The 15,476-nt window shown below is 42.1% G+C and overlaps 1 protein-coding gene across 8 annotated transcripts in view; it reads left to right on the forward strand.

The window, feature by feature from the left end:
* Positions 1–15,476, forward strand: part of Vwa3b (von Willebrand factor A domain containing 3B) — a 189,668-nt gene that overhangs the window by 122,584 nt on the left and 51,608 nt on the right. For 7 of the 8 annotated variants that reach the window (XR_015735457.1, XM_087898072.1, XM_087898074.1 and 4 more), the window contains 3 exons: positions 177–356; positions 7,887–8,020; positions 10,081–10,238. Coding sequence is in view for 7 of the 8 variants with exons in the window: in XM_087898072.1 (XP_087754198.1) it covers positions 177–356; positions 7,887–8,020; positions 10,081–10,238 (472 nt within the window). In the remaining variant the exon portion in view is untranslated. The remainder of the gene's footprint in view (positions 1–176; positions 357–7,886; positions 8,021–10,080; positions 10,239–15,476) is intronic. The other variant, XM_087898068.1, reaches the window with a different exon arrangement.

The raw sequence follows: 15,476 nt of genomic DNA on the forward strand, positions 1-15,476 counted from the left end.
CTTTAGTAGGCGGTTTGCATATGGAAGTGAACTAACACATAGACAAAAGGTGTCTCACTGTGTAAGCAATTCCAGTCTCAGAATTTGACTGCCTATGGCAAAGGCGAAGAGTGTGTCATGTAATGCCTCTTTCTTTCTCTTCTACCCTTCCCCATTTCCCTTATTTGTCATTTCAGCCACCAGAAATGGTGATGGACCACGTCAAACTTTTCCAGAATATTCCTATCTATGCCATCTCCTTCAATTACAACGATGAGGTTGCAAATGAGTTCTTGAAGGAGCTAGCCTCTGTGACCGGAGGAGAGTTCCGTGCTTATAATTTTGGCTGCAAGGATCTCATCCTTCAGGATGTTCAGGTGGGAACTTGGCACACTGAGCAAGATGGTTCATGCATTCATTTGAGTCTCAGAGATCAGGGGCAGTCCCCAATTTGGGAAAATGGCAGCCATATACAAAACTATTAAGCAGCTGAAATTATTGAAATGCACTAGTGTTTCTCCAAATGTGGCCCAGGGATCTCAGGACACTTGTGACAATGTGCACCTCGTGGTCACAGGTTACAAGCCAGGAAGTCCTATAGATATATTGACCTCAGGGTCTTAATACATTTTGTTTTTGTCTATTTTTTGTGATAGGAGGTTTCAAATATACACAAAAATATGAAGGTCTATGGATCCAGTTTAATCACCACTCAGTTCAACAATTAGGAACATTTTCTCCAAGTTCAGGGGTCTGTTTTAAAACCCAGGGATTCATATATAAAGAGTGACTTTTTAAAAAATTTTCAAAAATATATATTACTTAATGTGTTTAGGTGTTTTCCTGCATGTATGTCTGTATGCCACTTGCATGCCTGATACCTTTGGAGGCCAGATGAAGGCTTCAGATGTTTGTGGGTCACCATGTGGCTACTAAGACTTGAACCTGGGTCCTTTATAAGAACAGCCAGTCCTCTTGATCACTGGGCCATTTCTCCAGACCATACATATAATGACTTTTAACTACTCCTGTATAAATGCACATGTGTAAGAAACACTAAGAAAATTGCAGATGCTAAGTAGCTGCCTCCGAGCTTCTCAGGGGATATAACCATGTGACCATCTGATGAGGTAACTCACTCTGATGGGCGAGGGCTGGGGGATGAGGGAGTAAATGATAGTATTCCATAATCCTCCAGTCTTGGCCTGAGGAAGATTACTCAAGGGCTCTGCCAGAGGAATGTGGGGTTGTTGCTCTTTTGCCTTCTTGCATACCCTGGAAGAGACTTTGAACCATAACAAGATATTATGAGCACAAACCAGAAACTGATTAACACTGAGACAGAGGGGACTACCCAAGTCTGAGGACTGAACCAGGCAGAGGATCAGAGGAAGCTGTGCTCTGAGCTCCCCCAAGGCTGGGAATAGTGATGCATTGGTCAGAGAGAATGTGAAACCCCGTCCTCCCGTAGGTACTTGTAGAGTACATAGAATGGTCATGCTCCCTTAGTAGAAATCTGGAGAACAAGGCTTGGAAGGATGAAACTGTTTCCAAGTAACTTAACTGCATGCATTATAGAACAACTCCCCCGATAATGACAGGGAAACCAAAATATCTGCATTGCCTGGAAACCAATCAAATATTATCAGGCATACAGAACTGCAGGAAAACATCTACCCATAAAGAAAGGGGGAAAAGCACTGTTGCTAATGGTAGTGTGTGTGTGTGCGCACACGCACATGTGTGCGCGTGTGCGTGTGTGTGTGCGTGTGTGTGTGTGTGTGTGAAGCTGTACTGATTCAGACAGCGTGGCTTTGGTGGAGGAACAGCTGCATAGACCATTAGAAGAGTTGCAGGAATACCCAGCAAGCCCCTCCTGACTGCTTTTAGACAGAGGCTCAGAACAGTTCAGAGAAGGAAAGATCGCCTTTTCGACAAAGAGTCGGAACAACTGACCAAACACAGGCAAAATGAGGAACCTCAACCTAAATGCTGGTCTTTGTGTGCATATAGATAGATCATGCGCATGCAAAGTAGACCGTGGGCTTGAATATAAAACACAAAATTATAAGAGTTCTAGAAAGAAGCTAGGCCTTGTGATACAGACCTATAATTACGGCTACTCATTAGGCGGAACCAGGGGAATCAGAAGTTCCAGACTTGCCTGGGTTATGTTTAGTCCAAGACCACTGTGCTGGCTGGGTTTTTGTTTGTTTGTTTGTTTGTTTTTATTGTTGTTTTTATGCCAACTCCTCATAATCCAGAGTCAGCTGGGAAGAGAAAACCAAACTTTCTTCCCAGGTGGAAGAGATTGCCTCCATCAAATTGGCCTACAGGCAAGCATTTTCCCGAATAATGATTAATGTGGGAGGGCCCAGCTCACTGTAAGCAGTGCCACTCCTGGACAGGTGGACTTGGGAGACATAAGAAAGCAGACTGAAGCTGTACGGTAGTGGCACATGCCTCTAATCCTAGCAATCGGGAGGCAAAGGCAGGTGGGTCTCTGTGAGTTTGAGACCAGCTTGGTCTACAAGAGTTAGTTCCAGGACAGGCTCCAAAGTTACAGAGAAACTCTGTCTTGAAAAAAAAAAAAGCAAACGAAAAAAAAGGAAGGAAAGAAGGAGGGAGGGAGGAGGAAAGAAGCAGGTTGAGCAAGTCAGAGAGAGCAGACCAGGAAGCAGTGCTCCTCTATGGCCTCTGCTTCACTTTCTGCCTCTGGGTTCCTACTTGAGTCCTGCCATTGAGACTGCACTGTCCTCAATGAAGGACAGTGACCTATAAAATGAAATAAACCCTTCTGACCCAAGTTGCTTATGGTCAGAACGTTTTATCACTGCAACAGAAAGCAAACTAGAATAGTCAGCCTGGGAACTTTAACGAGACCTTTAAGAAAAACTTAAAGAGAGTCTGGGGAGATCGAGGTCAGTGGTAGACACTTACCTAGTATGGACAATATCCTGGGTTCAATTCCCAGGGCCATAGAAACAAAGAGTCTACTTAGAAAACCTGCAGAACACATGCAGACATGCTACCGAAGAGCCCCCATGGAAATGCTGAATAAACACGCAGAGGGGCTGGATGTCACGGGCCTTAGAGGAACACAGGCTGAACTCCGGGCATTGCCATGCCACGTCCATCCGAGTGCTGGTGAGATGAGAAACCAGGCCGCTAGCTCATTGTTGGCGGGAGTGCAAAATACAGGCACGCTCTGAAGCAGTCTGGCAGTTTCTATAAATGCAAAATAGCTGATTACTGTATGACCTGGTCCTTGGTCTACCAGGCATGCATTTCAGAGAATGAAAGCTTGTATTCATTTAAAGTATAAGTAGCCCTCTATCTTCAGAGAAAAACAAAGAGTTCATAGTTAAATGGTTTCCTCAAAGGTGACTCCAGAGGACTTCACTGCTGAGCTTGTACCAGATATTTAAGATGAAAGTAGTAATATCAACTCTAGGGCTGAAGGTACAGATCAGTGGTAGAACATTTGCTTAGCATGTGCAAGGATCTGGGTTGTAGATAGAGTCTTCTAGAACTTTGAGAAGAGGGAGTACTTCCCTAACCCTCCTCTAAGACAAACACTGACCTGATATAGAAACCTAGCTGGAAGCTGATGTTCCTCAGGTGTAAATACACAAAGGTTACAAACGAACTGTAACGACATAACACACCTGACATACCATGACCATGTTGGATTTAGTGCAGATATGCAATGCCAGTATAGCATTTAACTCACCGTATCAACACGCTTATTTTTGTTTCATTTTACATGGATGAGCATTTTGCCTGCATGTGTGTCTGTGCACCACATGCATGACTGGTTCCCTTGGAAACCAGAGGAGGGCACTGGATCTCCTGGGACTGGATCACAGATGTTTGTTCCTCTGGGAGAGCAGCCAGTGCTCTTAATTGCTGAGCTATCCAGTCCAATGTTGTTATTTTTATTTATCCTCTGAAAATTTCATACATGTACATATCCTCCACGATCCCCTTTGAAGTCTCCCAGGGCCCACCAACCCACCTCCCTCAGGACTTCATGTCTTTTAAAAAATTATTAATAACTTCCTGAGTCCAGTTAGTGCTGACCATGCATGAACAGGGCCATCAACTGGGTCATGAGCAGCTGTTAGCAGCCAATAGTTCCTCAACTTATTGAAGACAAAGCAAAACTCAAGGCTGGAGAGATGACTCGGTGATTAAGAGCACTTGTTCCTCTCCCAGAAGACCCAGGTCAGTTCCCAGCAGCCACATGGCAGCTGACCACCAACTGCAACTCCAGTTTCAGGGGACCACACGCCCTCTTCTGGCTTCCACAGGCACCATGCGTGCAGGTGGGACACAGACAGACATGCGGGTAAAACAATAAAAGTTTTTTTTATTTTTATTATTTTTATTATATTTTTATTATATTTATATTTATATTTAATATAAATTTAATTTATATATTATATTTATATAATATAAATATAAATTTATATTTAATATAAATTATATTTATATTTAATATTTTATTAAAAATAAAAGTTATTTTTATTGTTATGTGTATAACAATACACATAAAAGTTAAGAATATAGCCAGTTCAGTTGATACACTATAAACTTTTTGCCAGATTCAGTGAACACTTCTGTGAAAATTAAATCCTCAAATACCAGGCAAGGTGCAAGGATGCTTGGTCTCACCACTTTAACACATCAGCAGCAGAAGGAATGAGAGGCACCAGAGTGGACGGAAGACTGTGTTTATTTTTACTCAGCATCATCATCTAGTCAAAAAAATACTACGGAATACACAGTGGAGTTATGAAGCTAATCATTTACTTTAGCCAGATTATAAGTCATAAGAGGAAATGTACAAAAACTTTGTTTCTGCCTACTAGCAAAGAACAATAGATGTTTTATTTTTTAATTTTTTTCTTTTTAAATTATTTTTATTGAGCTATATATTTTTCTCTGCTCCCCTCTCTTGTTCTCCCCTTCTCTCTCACCCTTTCCCATGGTCCCCATGCTCCCTATTTACTCAGGAGATCTTGTCTTTTTCTACTTCCCATGTAGATTAGATCCATGCATGTTTCTCTTAGGGTTCTCTTTGTTATCTAGGTTCTCTAAGGTTGTGAATTGTAGGCTGGTTTTTCTTTGCTTTATGTCTAAAAGCCACTTATGAGTGAGTACATATTATATTTGCCTTTCTGGGCCTGGGTTCCCTCACTCAATATGATGTTTTCTAGCTCCATCCATTTGCCTGCAAATTTCAAGATGTTGTTATTTCTTTCTACTATGTGCACATTTTCCTTATTCATTCTTTGGTTGTGGGGCATTTAGGTTGTTTTCAGGTTCTGGCTATGACAAACAATGCTGCTATGAACATAGTTGAGCACATGTTCTTGTGGTATGATTGAGCATCCATTGTGTATATACCCAAAAGTGATATTGCTGGGTGTTGAGGAAGGTGGTTTCCTAATTTTCTGAGAAATCACCATACTGAATCCAAAGTGGCTATACCAATTTGCACTCCCACCAGCAATGGAGGGGAGTTCCTTTTATCCTCTCCGGCATAAGTTGTCATCAGTGTTTTTGGCCATTCTTACTGGTGTAAGATGGAATCTCAGAGTGAACAATAGACATTTAAAATAGACTTACTGACAATAGCATCGGAGGTAAAAAAAAAGGGGGGGGGAGGAAGAGGAAAAAGAAAGGAAAGAAGGAAGGAAGGAAAGAGGAAGAAAGAAAGAAAGAAAGAAAGAAAGAAAGAAAGAAAGAAAGAAAGAAAGAAGTAAGTGTGGGGATACATCTGTCAAAATATGTGAGCACAGTGAAACACTGCCAAGAGGTGCATCCTGAACATGTGTTGGAAGACTTGACAACATTAAGCTCTCTGTTCTCTTCTAATGGATCTGTTACTCAATACAATCCCAGTCAAAATAAAAGCAGGATTTTAATAAAAACTAACACACTGGAGCTCGAATGATGGATGGGCCAGTGCATAAGAGTCCTTGTTCTGCAACCATGAGGACCTGAGTTTGAACCCCCAGTACCATGTAAAAAGCCAGGGGTTGCTGCAGGCACCTACAACTCTGGCATTATGGGGCAGACACAAGTGAATTCTGAGAGTTTGCTGGCCATCCAGCATAATGGAAATTCAATTCTCTGGTTCATTGAGAGCCTTGTATTCAAGGCAGAAGTCAGAACTCCATGTACCTGCATCTACACATTCACATGCATCACACATGCACACACACATGTACACACACACACAGCACATACACATGCACACACATACATACACACGCATGTGTGCACACCCATGCGCACACCCACGCACACAGCCATGTACATACACATACATATAATACATATACACATATGTACATGCACACACACATAAATACATACACATGCACACACATGCAAACACACATAAATACATACACACGCACATGCCTGGGCACACACACACACAAACTGATCTTATGGGTAGGCCAAGGATTTATTATTACCAAAATAACTTTTCTGAAAAACAAAATTGTAGAACAGGATATCCCTATGTAGCCCAGGCTGGCCTCAAACTCTTGGTTCTCTTACTTTGGCCTCCCAAGGGCTGAGGTTACAGACCCGAGCCACAGTGCCTAGCTGGAAAAAATACGTATACATGCACTATAAATATGTTTTTAGGTAGTATATAAAATTGTAATCTGCAGATGAATAAGTTGATCATGTATAATAAACCAAAAAAACAACCTTCTCTAAAAAGATTGCCACAATATAAAAAAGAAATGCTGTAGAATAGGAGAGAAAGATTTTCAAATTCTATGTCCACTAAATGATTTATGCCCAGAATATTAAAAAAATTCTCAAAATTCAATAATGAGGACACTCAAAATATGGGCTGAATTTTTGAACATTTTCTCAGAGTATAGTTGGGATCAGATCAAGGGGGTGCATACCTGTAACCCCACTCCTGAAGATGCAGTTAGGAGGATCATGAAGTCGACGCTAACCTGGGATATAAAGCAAGACCCTGTTTCAGGGAAAACCAAAACATTAACAAAAGAATATGTGCATGATAAATAACACAAAAGGATGCTCATCCCGATTAGCATCAAGAAATCCACAGTGAAGTCACAAACAGACACTCTTAGGCAAGGGTTAGAATCGGGGAGAGTCATCAGCCAGCCATGCTCTGTATTTGCAAAGATAGGAAGGGTCTGGGACTCATACCTTACTGGCAAGATTATAAATTGAACAACCATTTTGGGAAACAGTTTGGTAGTTTGTCCCAAACACTGACATCACCATCTACATGATCTAGTTATCCAAGACTCCTGTTTACCGAAAGTAATCAGAAGCGTATGTCCACACAAATGACTCACACACAAGGGTTCATAGCTTTATCTGCAACAGCCCAAGTCTGAAAAGAGTTCAGCTGCCCATAAGCAAGTGAACAGATACATTTTTATATTTATTATACAGTAGAAAACTACTTAACACTTCAATGAATGAATGGGGGTTCACACTATACTATGAACGAGTTTCAAAATAAGTGAGAGGAGGGAGCTCCCGAGGATTTGAGCTTTTGTTGTATGATTCCATTCGCAGAGAATTCAGACTCATGTGTAGTGGCAGAATATATTGAGTAATTGCTTAGTAATGAAGGAGAGGGGTTGTGCGAAGGAGACCAGGTTTACAAACGGGGATGGGGTGCTTTAGGGTGGTGATGGAGATGCTTACTACTTTTGTCATGACAACGTCACAAGTGTGACTGTGTAAATTCTCTTTGTCGTAGGTAACTAATAGACCATAAGGCTAGTTGGACATGGGATGGTGAAGGAGCCCGTGAGATGCTTTAGGTTCTGCTCTGTCTGATGCAGTCTGTGTCCCAGGTGCTTGCCCGTGACTGTCCACTTCTCTCTCAGCAGGATGAAGACATGAGCCTCTTGATTCAGGAGATGCAACAGGGCTACAGCGACCTGGAGAAGATGCAGGAGCTTTACTCTGAGTCCTTAGTCATGGACTGGTGGTACAATGGAGAAAAGGGGGGAGGCTTCAAGTGAGTGCCAGACCACTTCCCCTGCTCCCACCCCCCACTCTGCCTCACCCCTCCCTGCTCCCCTTGCCCCCCCCATATGCTCCTCCTGCTCTCCCCTTTCTGAAGGACTTTGAGGGATCTAGTGTAAGAAGCATGTAGTCTGGTCATGTTAGGGTATTTTACAGAAAGAGAATGGTCTAGTAACTGGCCTGAGGTCACGTGTGCACTCTGTATTTTCTATCCAGTATAGAACCCGCCGAGCAGTGCGGGGCAGAGAGGGGTGTCTGAGGTGGAGACAGCCCAGGGCTCAACAGCCTGAGGTCTGGGCTTGAGTCTGTGAAGCACTGACAGGCAATTCACTTCCTCTCACACTTTTCCATGACCTGGATCTGTTTCCTGATCAGGCTGTGGTCGCAGGTTGGGGAGACACCCTTCTTCAGTCTTCCTCCAGCTTGTATCGTGCTTCTGCTCGTGGTGGTATCAACAAAACGGCCACTGATCCCAACACTCAGGAAATGAGTCAAATCTTATTAAAGTGATTTAGGGTTGTCTGTACAGATATTCATGCCCATCCTGCAGGAGAATAGCTCATAGGGAGAGAGCGAACGGAAAGACTGAAAATACATTTATTAGCGAGAATTTTTTTTTTATTCATCGAAACAAAGTCTTCCAATTAACAACTTAAGCATTAACACAGATATCAAGTTATGAGAAAAAGAGGCCTGTCCTATAGTGGATTCTCTTAGAAGGTGATTTTGCAGTGTTTTGAGAATTTGGGAGAAGCACAAATGTGTTTCTAAACTTCACAGATAAACTGACAATCAACTAAGCAAGCATTCCTTGGGTGTAAGCTAATTTTTCCCTTCTTTCAGCCTTCCTTGTTTAAACAAAGAAAACCTTAGACAAAATGACCAGCTGGTGCTAGAACCTGGATTTGGTCTGTTGTCTGATGACCCCGATGTCTTGTGTTTTCTGTTTCGAGGGCTGGGAGGACTGCATGCTTGATGGAGTGAGAGGCATCTTACCACTGCAGCCTTCCCACTTTGGGCAAAGCCTCTGTTCTCCCATCTGTAATGTGGGAAAGGGCGGTGATAGGTGGTTGGGTGGATGCCTGTGGCTCACAGTAGGAACTCTGACTTAACAGAGCAAAAGGCAGTGGCTCAGCCTACAGACTGCTGTACTGTTTAGTTAATTGCGTTAGGACAGTGATTTCTCCCACTTAGCTTTTATTAACCACAGACTACTGTTTTGAAGTTTTCCACTAGGAAAAAAAAAAGACATATCAGCCTCCAAATATTTTATTTATTTATTTATTTATTTAATACACCGAGGACAAACCCTGCTCCAGGAGAAATGGGTGCATGAGTCCTGGTTCCTTTCTGCTGTGGGGTGCACAGTGTGGACGTTTTCACACAAAGGACAGACCACGGGGCCCCTACTGTGAGCCCCATGCATCCACATACCTGTGCCGCGGCTGCTCTTTCCAGAGCCCAGACACAGAAATGTGTGGGCAGAGATTTGAGCTTTTCTGGATCCCTACTGGTCTCAGAGAGTCTCTACAATCATGTGCTGCCATTTTGGCTGGCCTGAGAAGTCTCACCTTGTGCAAGAGCTTGATCAAAGACGCTTCGGTTAGAGAATTGGTTTTCCATAACAGGTGTGCTGCCTCGTGTTCGTCCCCACGGCAGTCCTGTGTCGTGGTGCACAGATGAAGCTCCTAAGTGACAGGTGACAAAACTGAAGAAACTTCGTGACTTCAGTGAGGTCACACATCTGTGATAGGAGTCACACTGCCCCACTCAAGGGCTGGGCCTGACACTCTCCTGTGTCCATGCACCCAGACGTATTAATGCTTAGTTTGATAATCGGAAGACTGAATCTTGATCAATACGTTTATTTTAGCCTGCCCAGTATGCTGGCCCTCTTAGTTAAAGGGACCTCCTTTTGAGAGGGGAGCTCACTTCTTTAAGTCTGCAGTGTTCAGTATGAATGTACTAATCTGCTTCTCTTCCTTCTTAATGCACATTATCTTTCACCCTCCTTTTTATTGGTCTAACTTTAAAAAAATCTGAACTCAACAGGCATCAAAAGGAAATCTGCTCCATGGTTTCAACCCCAGAAAAATATGAAAACTCTCAATCGGATGCTGACTCAATGGCTGTTTCACCCCCCAAGGTGTCTAAAGGACCATGGAAGATTTTGGATGGAAAGACGCAGAAAAAGAAACTCCTGCATGCAGGTACCTGTGCCCAGAATGGCGCCACCCTTGGCTGACTTTCCTCCAGCGAGACGGACTAATACCAAACCCACATGGGATTTCTTTTAAGACCCTAATTTAAGTGTTGTTTGTTTATTTTGGTGCCTTGTTCATTCCTGGCAAACCTACTACTTCTGAACCTCTTATGCGTGTTTTTTTAAAATGAATTTTCTTAAGACAGTTTGCATGATATCAGAGCATTACCCTGTAGACGTTCCCCCACATGGTAACATCTCATAGACATCCACAACCAGGATAGTGACACTGGTAAAACCAAAAGGTTTTGCTCAGATTTGTCCCAGCTAGTCTTGTCTGACTAGGTTCTTATTACAAGTGTAGGGATGTGGGGGAATTCCATCACCATGAGGTCCCTATAGGGCCCTTTTATGGTCTCACCCACACAATTCTATACCTTCCCTTGGCCTTTGGGAATCACTATGCTTTCTTTCTAAACTGTTACATTTCAAAATATTTTAGGAACAGAATCACAGAATTGACTGTTTTCTCACTTAGCATGATTTTCTGTAAACACATAGAAGATTTTACATGTGAACAGTTCATTCCTTTGTATCGGTGAGTAGTCCAGGTGATATGTGAGCCGCAGTTGCTTTAACCGTGTGTCTGTTGATTAACCCAAGTTACTTCTAAGTTCAGTCTATTATAAATAAAGCAGAATATGAGCATGCATGTACAAATTCATTGCATCCTTAAGTTTTCATTTATTTAGGATAAATAGCCAAGAGTGCAATTGCCAAATCCCATGGTAATTCACCATTTCACTGTGAAGAAAATGACCAAACAATTTTTCCAAAACAACCATGCCATTTTGCCTGAGTGAGAGACCGGTTATTCTACATTTTCAACGGCATAATGTTTTACCATGGTTTTTTTAAATCTCAGTCTTTCTGATGGTCATGCTCACAGTGATTTTAGTTTGCATTTCCATAGTTGCTGAAGGTGTTGAGTGTCTTCCTGCATTTCTTTGTTACTGCTGTTCGCCAACTGGTGTGCATTTCTAGTGAAATGTTTGTGTGGTAAATTTTCAAATGAGTGTGAGTTTCATTGGTGAGTTTTAAGAGTTCTCATGTGTTCTTGATTGGTGAACTCTAGAATACATTTGTCCATTTCTATTATAAAACTCTCTGGGATTTCTCAGTAATTGCATTAAATGTATGATTTCATTTGGCAGATCACCCAACTCATAAGCATGGAATTTCTCTCCATTCATTTGGGTCTTCTTTGATGTCTAACAGCAGCCTTTTGTAATTTTCCACATATCCCATAAAATACAGTCGCTGGTTTTTGTTGAATCTGTAACTGGATGCTTCACTAAAGTCAGTAGTATGAAGAGCTCTCCTTTGGGTAGATTTCCTATCATGTTCTATATGGTCACACTATATAAATAGGGACACTTTTGTATTTATTTCCATTTTTTCTGGCTTCATTTCACTTTCTTACCTCATTTCAGGGGCTGGAACCTCTAGTACTATTTTGAATAAAGGTAACAGTGGTTGTCATTTTCTTTTTCCCAGTATTTGGGGAAAACAATATTTTTCCCTATTAAATACGATTTCAACTGTGCAGGTTCTCATCTATTCTTTGTCAAGCTGGGAATGTGCTCCACTTAACTTTCTGCAAGGTTCTTATTTTTCATCATGAATGGGTGCTGGATTTTGCTAGGTGCTTTTTCTGTGTCCATTCATATCTGATTTTTCTTCTTTGGTCTATTGATGGATTGATTGCATTGTTTGTTTTCACATACTGAAGCAGCCTTGTATATTTTTTCTAGCTTGCTTTCTGTTGCTATGATTAAACACTCTGGCCAGGAGGAACTTTGGGGAGGAAAGGGCTTATTTCACTTTAGAGGAGACCACTGAGGGAGCCAAGATAGGAATTCCAGCAGGGACTTGAGGCAAATCCACAGAGGAACACTGCTACTGCTTTACCAGGCCCATAATTAACTAGCCTTTCACACAGCCAAGGATCAACTAACTGTACAAGGATTGTGTCGCCCATCAACAATGGACTGGATCCTCTTATACCAACCTACAATCAAGACAGCACCCCGCCCACCCCCCACCCCCACGCTCCCTGACTCCCCCAGGCCAATGTGATCTGAGCAGTCCTTCAGTTGAGATTCCCTTTTTGGGTGACCCTAGGCTGTGTCAAGTTGTCAGGTGAAGCTAAGACAGCACCTTAAATGTTTCCTGAATGGTCTCTGTGTACAATGGTTGTAATCTGTCACTCTAGTTGCTGAAATATTTTGAGGACTTTCACGTCAAGGTTGACAGAAGTTCCTGGTTTGCAGTTTCCTTCCTTTTGAAGTCCTATTTTCTGAGTTTTCATGTCATGCAATACCATTCTCATCAAATGGGTTGATGTTTTCCTCCTCTTTCTTTCTTGGGAGAAAGTGATGCAATTTCTGTGTGTTGTGTAAGAGGATCACGAAGCCAACTGGACCCAGAAATCTCTGAAAAGAGATTTTTCAATCTGAGTTTGATTTCTTGTGGTTTTAAGATAGTCTTATCATGTTTCATCTTGTCTGGTTTTTGGAAATTCCTAATTTTTTTTGAGAATTTGGTCATTTTCCTTCTAAATTCTCACATTATAAGGCAAAGTTGTTCATCATATTCTTTTATTGACTTTCCGTTTCTGCAAGATCTATAGTTATGTCCCCATGTCTTGACATCATGATTTGTGTCTATCCTCTCCTTTTGTTTTTATTTAGTCTTATTAGGGGATTTTTCAGTTTTTTCTATTTGTTTATTTCCCCTACGAGAATTTATATTTATTTGTCAAATTTTTTTATGGACAGCTTCTTTGAAATTCTCATCAAATAATCTTAATTTCTGATTTCCATTGATGACATTTTGTTGCCTTTTGTTATTCAAGATGTGTTTTTCTTGACAGAAAAATGTATTTTTGAAAAATATTTATTTTTAATCGTGTGTGTTGTGTGTGTAGTACTGTGTATGTGATTGTATGTGTTGTGTTTGTAACATATGTGTGTATGTATGTGTGCTAGGTATACTTATATGAGTGTAGGTAACTGCAGAAGCCAGAAGAGGGTGTCAGATCTCTGGAGGTGGAGCTTACAAGCTGTTGTGAGTTCTCTGACATAGGTGCTAGAAACTGAACTTGGTCCTGTGCAGGAACATCATGGGCTTTTTAAAACTACCCAAGCCATCTCTGCAGCTCTAAGTGATGTTTTTAAATCGTACCCTGAGCACTCTGTTATATTAGAGACACTGGATCCTATTGAGGTCTTTTATTTTGACATGTTGCCATTGTGTTTGTCAGACATGTTGACTGTGGCCTGTTTTTGTGGGTTGTGGTTCCAATGATTTAGTAATTTTCACTGCATTTGTGACAGGGTTTTGTGTATGTGTGTGTATGTGTGTCTGTCTGTCTGTCTGTCTGCTGGCACTGCTGGAGGTGGCAGCAGTGGGCTCTGCAGACCAGAATGCTAAGTGTATCTTAGGAGCAGAGTGACTTCTCCCACTGCTGTCGCTTGGTGTCTCATGAGTCTAGGCGAGACAAGGCAGTCAGCCCTTGAGCCTCATGTATGTCCTGTCTGCTTGATTTTGATGACACTGTCCAGAAGGGAAACAGGCTAGGCCTGTGGAAACAAACAGGCTCCATTCCCGTCCTTGGCCGATCCTTTGCCATCCTGTCTCTGCTGAGCCTGACTTTGGCTAGACCTGCTAGTTTATACTTCTCCTAAGTGTCTTAGTGACCTTTGCCTCTTTCACCACCACATCACTTAGACTTCAGATCCTGGATATTCACAGGCGGCCGTGTACTAAATTTAATTTTACCTTAATGTTTAATGCAGAAGAGAAATGAAACATGGAGGGGGAGTAGACATTGTGGGGAACAGATACACCATTACCAAATACAGTTTTTCACTTAGCTCTCTTCTGTGATTCATTGATCACTTGCCCACATACTCCGTTCCCAAGAAAAGGCGTCTTTTTTTTCTTTGTTTCTTTTTCTTTCAATTCCTGGCTACAGAAGCAGCCAAGATAGGCTCTGACCTCTAAGAAAGCCAATGAGCTTCCTATGGCAAGCTCCCTTATCCAGCTATGGAACTCACTGGGGTTACTATTGTGTGTAAAAGAAGAGGAAAGAAAACCTGGCCATTTGAAGATTTTCCACTTGTAATCATTCCTGCTATCTTGTGGGGAAGAGCGAGTCCAGGTTGAGAACACAGCAGGATTCATTCACCAATGCCTACTTGACGTTGTGGGTGCTTGTCCCTCCAGCTTGTAAAGAGCACAGAACACATCTACCACCAGTGTGTTTGTGTTACGAAATGCGCAAAGTAACCAAAATGTCTTGCCATAGGCACATTAGTCCTTAACGCATACAAGTCAATGTCAATATCTGATAAATGTTGTCCTTTAGTGGCAAGGACCAACAGAGGGTACAGGATAATGTAATGTAAATGACCTGGCAGCAACCGTGATAATCAACATTTGTTAAGTGACCTAGTAGAGATATCTTGCCCTACATCACACAACTCTTGCAATTGTGGATTATATTGTGTTAACCTAAACACAAAGTTATCCTAGTGGGCTTAGTATGACCACACAAAATCCCTTTAAAAATGGGGACTTTGTCTCTGGCTGGTGGCAGAAGAGAAAGTCAGGGAGTCCCAAACAATGAGGGGAATTCCATGCACCGTGCCTGACCTAAAGACGGGGACTCACGTGGTAAGCTATATGCACAGTATCTCCAGGAGCTGAGAAAGACCCCTTGCCTGTGTGGAAAGCTGGGCCTCAGCTCTACAACCTCAAGAAACTACACCCTCCTCCTTATCTCCCTCCTCCTTCCTTTCCTTCTCTCCTCCTCTAATCTGAATGAGTTTGGCAGCAGATTCCTTTTCAACAGAGGCATAGCTTGAATTGAACTAAAGAATACAATCAGTACGGCAGATCATCCTCTGAAAAATGGAAAGCTAAAGTTAAATATATATTTTTTTAAGTGTGTGTGTGTGTGTGTGTGTGTGTGTGTGTGTGTGTGTGCACTTATGGAGGAGACAGGTCACCTTTGGGTGTTCTTCCTCACCTGCCTTTTGCCTTGTTTTCTTGAGGCAGGTCTTTCATTGGCCTGGATCTCTCCCACCAGGTTAGCCTGGTGGATCAGCAAGCCCTAAGGAGCTGCCACATCCTCAGTGAGAGGATGACAGCCCCGCCTGGCATTTTTGCTTTCAAATAG

The sequence above is a fragment of the Myodes glareolus genome, chromosome 18 (assembly GCF_982192425.1).
Source record: "Myodes glareolus chromosome 18, mMyoGla1.1, whole genome shotgun sequence".
Classification (NCBI taxonomy): domain Eukaryota; kingdom Metazoa; phylum Chordata; class Mammalia; order Rodentia; family Cricetidae; genus Myodes; species Myodes glareolus.